Source organism: Propithecus coquereli, unplaced genomic scaffold, assembly GCF_000956105.1.
Source record: "Propithecus coquereli isolate 6110/MARCELLA unplaced genomic scaffold, Pcoq_1.0 Scaffold587, whole genome shotgun sequence".
In the NCBI taxonomy this organism is placed as follows: domain Eukaryota; kingdom Metazoa; phylum Chordata; class Mammalia; order Primates; family Indriidae; genus Propithecus; species Propithecus coquereli.
In genome coordinates this window covers 644,146-650,243 of record NW_012151807.1, presented here as the reverse complement: position 1 = coordinate 650,243, position 6,098 = coordinate 644,146, and the positions used below count along the sequence as shown (strand labels likewise).

The window sequence follows — 6,098 nt, the reverse complement described above, 5'->3', positions numbered from 1 at the left end:
GCGTCCCCCAACCTCGCGCGTCCTCGCTTACCGGGCCGCGCGCCCCCGGGCCCCCCCCGCCCCTCACTCGGCGGCCAGAGCTGCAGGCAGAGCCCCTCCCGCCGCCATCTTGCGCCGACTCCCTCCGCCCTCCGCCTCCGCTCCGCCTCCCGCCCCTCCGACTTTAAAGGCACAGGCGGGCACCCTGTCCGTGCTTCTGGGCAATACTCGGCCGACTCAGCCACTTCTCCTTTAAAGAACCGTCGCCTCATTCCACCTTAAAGATATCAGGTCCCCTCCTCCGGGGAGGGCTCAGGATCTGGTTCGGCCAAAGCATTCATTCCCCTTTAACTCGATAAGCCTGACTTTTCCCATTGGTGAAGGGTGCTGGCCGTCGTTCCCAAGACTCCGCCCCTGAGCTGTGGCCATTAGCTGGCTTTGGGGATCTAACCGCCTTCTTCCTAGCTTCTGACAGTCCTCCTGGTGCCCCGCCCCCTTCCTCCGGGCCTGGATTGGCCAAATAACCTTGAGTAGGCCTCTGATTGGCTTCTTTACTCCTACCGCTCCAAGCGAGAAAGCAAAATGTGTTAAGGAGGCTAAAGCCCATTTTTTTAAAAAGTGCCTGGCAGAGGGCACTAGGAATACCTAAGGGAGAGGAAACTCCAAGACAGGAGTGCAAGGGCCACATCAGAAAGGACAGATCAGAGCTGCCACGGGGGCTGGGCTAACCATGAGCCACGGGACAGGTGATGCCAATCTGTGACAGTAGAAGGACAAGGAAGACAGGAATACAATAAGAAAAGAACTTCATTGTTTATTATTTTTCTGTGTAAAACTTAAGCTTTTGTTTTTTTAAAAAGAAACACCACCAAAAGGGGATTAGCTCAATTCATCCCTTTCTCAGTCATCGGCTTCCCACCATCCTCCAAATGCTGTCCCGAACATTCTGGAGGTGAAGAGAGGGGAAAGCAGCTAATCAGAGTCTGAGAGCACGATGATCTCTTCTGGGTCGCACTGTGTGGCCACGCTCATCTGTAGGGAAGTAAGAGACAAAGAGTCAAAGAGAGCTGAAGTACAGGGGCAGGAGAAACAGAGGGAAGCATTTAGAGATTAAAAATTGGGTGGGGCCGGGTGCGGTGGCTCACACCTGTAATCCTAGCACTCTGGGAGGCCGAGGCAGGTGGATTGTTTGAGCTCAGGAGTTCTCGGAGACCAGCCTGAGCAAGAGTGAGACCCTGTCTCTACTAAAAAAAAATAGACGGAAATTATCTGGACAACTAAAAATATACAGAAAAAATTAGCCGGGCATGGTGGCACATAGCTACTCGGGAGGCTGAGGCAGGAGGATCGCTTGAGCCCAGGAGTTTGAGGTTGCTGTGAGCTAGGCCATGGCACTCTAGCCCGGGCAACGGAGTGAGACTCTGTCTCAAAAAAACAAACGAACAAACAAAAAAAAACATTGGGTGGGAAAAAGGAAAAAAAATTGGGTGGCTGGTGGAATATTCAGAACGACTGAAACAGAAAATGAAAGAAAATGAATTATCAGAGGAAAAACAGCCTCTTCCTCTTACCTTGTAAGTACTAGGCCTGGGAGGTCGTAATTGAGGGGTTTGGGACAGCCGGGCTGGAGAAGGGCTGCAGAGGGAGCTGGTCACTAGGCCATGGCTGGGAGAGTCCACCCTTGTGGAAGAATCAGCAACTGGGGCCATGGAAGCCAAGGGGGACGGTGGGCTGGGCAGGGTATGTATTTTCCTCCCATTCTTCTCATGCACTGCCATTTGCCTTTCCACATAGCTGGGAACAGAAACATGAATGCATGGAGGAGTACAGGAAGACTGAGGCTGGAGGGAGAGTGTCCAGCCTCTCCCAACAGACTCTATTCCCCAATATTCCTCTCAGAAAGCCCCCTGCAATCCTTCCTTGGCTTCCCTCTTCCTCCTCTTGTTGTTACCTGTTTCCTAATGGCCCTGATCCTTTTTGCTTCTTTTCCTTTCGGGGTTTCTTGCAGGGAGGGCTGGAATCTCCCCCGGTGTGAGGAGAGACACCTCCATTGAAAGAAGTGGAGGTGACAATGGCTGCCCCATTCTCTAAGACAGTGGTGAAGGGGTTCTCTGACTGTTTCCTGGAAGAGGAAATATCTGTCTCCTCGGGAGAAGGGGTGGTATCCAGGGGCAAGGCTTCAATCTCTAGCTCAAAGAGCTGAGATACAGGGCTCTCTTCCTCCAGGGGCAACTCCTCAGGCTGTTCTCCATTGCTTTCAGCATCTATGCTGAAGGGGGCCAGGGGCTCTTCCGACAGTAATGATGGTGACGTTATGAGTCCTTTGTTTTGCTGCTCCCCTGAAGACCTGCTGATCCCTTTGCCAGCTTCCAGGTTCTTTTCAGTGGAAATCTGTGGTGAGGACATGGGGCTCTTATCTCCATCCTTACCTGGAAAAGAAGAAAAGGGGAGGAGGTGGCATGAGAACTAGGGAGAAAAATACTGAGAGGACACTAGGAGTAAGAGGAGAAAGGGAAAGAGTCTCAAATAGGTGGCTCATACCTAACGAAGTAGAAATGACACATAAAAGAGAATGGTCCTTTGACATACCTGCTTCCTCCTCTGCCTCCTCCTCTTCATCATCCCCCTGACCTTCCTGCATCTGGTCCAGATCTTCCTCCTCTTCAGAATCTGTGGCTTCCTCCTCTTCCTCTTCCTCCTCCTCCTCTTCCTCATCACTTTCCTCATCATCTTCATCATCTGTCTCAGCCTTGGAGGTGGTGGGGCAGTCCTGGGATACCGTTCCACTAGGGCCCTGGGGTATAAAGACGTTTCTCTAAGGAATCTCTTGCCCCAGAGGATTCGGTTCTTACATACCTTCTGCACACTCCCCTATCAGTCACCCTGGGTTCCCTGGCAGCCAGTGCAGGGAAAGGATAAGGTCTCTCTAAAGGGTGTACCCCTTCCACCTTCCACACCTCACCAGAATCCAAGGAGGCTTTGGGGGAGTCTGCAGAGGGGGAAGAGGTGCCTTGGTCGAGCTGGGCTCTTTTCCTCTTTCTATCGCTCGCCTCACTTTTTTCTTGCATCACCGCATATTTGGAAATGACCTCGTCCAGCCGGCTCATGGCCAAATTCCGGTTTTCCCGAAGGCGCCGGGCCAGTGCGGCATCTGATAATGCGGGGTCAGTGCCTACACGGGAAGATATAGTCAGAGCACTCAGCCCAAACCCTAGAAGAAGGGAGTAGACAGACAGATTCCCCCTCCACCACATGCCCGACATATAAAGGTCACTGATGGGCATCCTGCTAACCCCCTTACCTGGCCTATAGTCATCTGTGAGGTGGCAGCCAAAGTTGTAGATGAGATCGAGGTGACGTCGTTCCTGTAACCTGATGCCCACATCTCGGAAGGCATCCTGAGCCATAAGCTGGAGCTGCTGTCGGGGTAGGCCGAGGCTGTGACGAGCAGCTGCCTTCTCTACGGCCCTCAGCACATCTCCATAGTCAGGGAAGGTATCAAGCCCTGGCTTGTTGATGAGCCGCTCAACGCGCCTGTTAACCTCTGGGTAGCGGGTACCACGGTAAGGGATGCGCTGCTCTATGACACGGCCAGTCAATGAAGAGCAGTCTTTCAGTTCACACAGACGCCCAAAGAGGCGGATCAGCTTACGCTTCAATCTCGCCTCCTGCAGATATGTGGAGTCCGGGTCATCCAATTCTGAGAGATCCAATTCCTTTTCCTGCAGCCTCCGGATCTCTGCCACATACAGTGCCAGGAGCTGCTCCAAGTGCTGGATCTGCCTCCGGGAACCACGGGTCCTTGAGGCCTCAGAGGCAGTGGTTTCAGCATTTGTGGGGTCCAAGGAGGAGTCTGTGGGAAGGTTATTCTCAGAGGGCTCATTGGAGGTGGTGGCAGCAGGGGCCAGATTCAGCTTCTTTTTGGCTGAGTGGGCCTTGAGAACAGTGCAGAGCTCATTGATGTAGACATAGAGTTTAGTGGGCCGGCTCCGGGCCAGAGACAGGACCCGAGAGAGGATGTTGCAGAACTCCGCCGAGGCCAAAAAGAGAGGGTGGGCACGCTGCTGCCGGTTATAGAGGAATGGGACCACCTCAGGGTGGTCCACGGTCTGTGTCTTACACAGTTCAAGGAACTGGAGGATTCAAGGGAAGAAAGGAGGGGGTTGAGAGAAAGAAGGGGAGGTGGGGTTAGTGGGGAAGAAAGGACAGGAGAGCCAGTCAGCCATCCCCCTCCCTGGGGTACCAGAATATTCTCCCCTAAAGCTCACCTCTTCAAATAGCTTCTCATTCTCCAATTTGTAGCATTTCTTGCCGCCCGAACTACTGCTTCCTCCAGCCCCATGGGGCTCAGAGGAGCCAGGGGCTTCAGCCCCAGGTGAGGCAGGATTGGGGGGTGGGTGGGAGGGCCCTGGCTGAGCAGCTGCTTCATCTTCTTCATCGTCATCCAGCACAATGATGCTGTTAGCGGTGGCCATGGGGAATCAAATCCCCCAGAGGGAGGAAGTGTTGGGGATTTCGGAATTCCTGCTGGAAGGGGATGGGGCCTCAGAAAGAGCCCCTCTGGCATAGCCCCATCCCTTCATCTCACTCTTTGCAATCTCCGTGGGTTTCAGTAACATCCAGCACTGACCGACAGTGTCCTCACTGCCTATCTTCAGTCACCGTGAGTTCTATCCGCTTTCTGGGCCCTTCAAGTTGGGTAGGTGCAAACTTAGGTCCCCGCCCCCAGCTCCGCCCCTCGTTTCGATTTCCAGTCTTTCTGTTTCATTTTCCCACTATTTCTCATATTTGGCAAGTTGATTCTCTGTTTCGTTTTCCCACTATTTCTCATATTTTGCAAGTTGATTCTCTGTTTCGTTTTCCCACTATTTCTCAAGAGAATTTGGCCAGTGGATTCTTCTTCCTAACCCCAGGACTACCTACATCCCAAATTTCCCTGACACCCCCCTGCACACAGATAACACACCCCTCTCGGCGCCACCTCAGGTGTTTGCCCCTTTCATCCTCAAACACATCACACCCACACCCCACCCCATCCTGAATGATCAGCTCAACTCCTAGACTCTCTGAGGCCCAAGAGGTTCCCTCCCAACAAGCCACTCTCTTTTCCCCTCGCTGAGTTATCTACACATTTCACCTTCTGACGGTCCTCCTCAAACGGGGGATTTAGGTTGTAGATATTTCACCTTAAGTCCCCTCCCTCTCACCCCACCCAAATTTTCTCCATTCTGTGACCTGTAACCAATCGTGAGCCCCCCATGGGCTCTCCTGATTCCTCTCAGACCCCCAACCTTGGGTCGGGCCGGTCCCGTGGATGAACTTCCCGCCAAGTCCCCCTCCCCCAGCACAGCCCCCCGCCGCCCCACTCCCCTTCAGGGATAGGAAGGTACCATAGCTTGTCCCTCAGACCCAGCGCCCGGGTCTCGCCAGCACCTCTCCCTCAATATCCCCGCCCCCGCCTCCACTCCCCGCACCGTCCGGCCCCCACCTCAGAAACGGTCTCTCGAGGCGACTCCCGCCGCTGATCTCAGAACCTCGCATGGTTCCCTCCGCCTCCCTTACCCCTCCCACCGTAGGCCCCACTACGGACCGGAAGCCACAGAGTTTCCGCCTACATACACCTAAGCGCGGCCATACTGCGTCACGGAACCCAGTCTTTCTGTGGCCGGAAGTAGCTGTAGGCCCGCCCCCGAGCGCCTCCAGGGCCGTCCATCTAGTCTGAGTCTCCCTTCCCCCTGACCTGTAGGACGTGTGGTTTGTCCCTGCCGGGCGCCCCAAAGTACCTGGAGGCCGCCATTTTGCCGTACGGCGCTGGCTCTGCCCCCGACGTGGGCGCTCGGGCCGCGGAGCTCTTTTCACCCGGTGCTTCCGCGACTCCGCCAATCAGAAACTTCCTGCCTCAGGCCCAACCGCCGGCGAGTCGCGTGCAGGGCGGACGGACCTACTTTTCCAAGGAGGGGAAGCGATAAAAGGAATTGGGGTCTTCTAGGCTGCGCAGGGCTTCAGGGAAGGGCAGGAGTCTCTTAAAAGGGAAGTAAAGCCTTTTCCTTCTGCCGAGCTATCGGCAAGCCTTCCTACCCTAGTTTCCTATGTCCCAGATCCCGATTTCCGCGGCTTAA

General features: G+C 54.6%; 1 protein-coding gene across 2 annotated transcripts; it reads right to left on the bottom strand.

The window, feature by feature from the left end:
* Positions 1–768: 768 nt before the first annotated feature.
* On the bottom strand, positions 769–5,618 carry DAXX (death-domain associated protein). Of its 2 annotated transcripts, none has more exons than XM_012658448.1 (8): positions 5,468–5,618; positions 4,248–4,506; positions 3,281–4,112; positions 2,937–3,151; positions 2,569–2,773; positions 1,931–2,408; positions 1,551–1,773; positions 769–1,011 (listed from the first exon to the last, which is right to left on the bottom strand). In XM_012658448.1, the coding sequence occupies exons 2-8, from the start codon at positions 4,452–4,454 to the stop codon at positions 952–954; spliced, it is 2,220 nt and encodes a 739-aa protein (XP_012513902.1). In that variant the 5' UTR covers positions 4,455–4,506; positions 5,468–5,618; the 3' UTR covers positions 769–951. The 2 variants fall into 2 exon arrangements, with proteins under 2 accessions (XP_012513902.1, XP_012513903.1); XM_012658449.1 differs by having other exon boundaries at positions 4,248–4,503.
* Between the last annotated feature and the right edge of the window lie 480 nt (positions 5,619–6,098).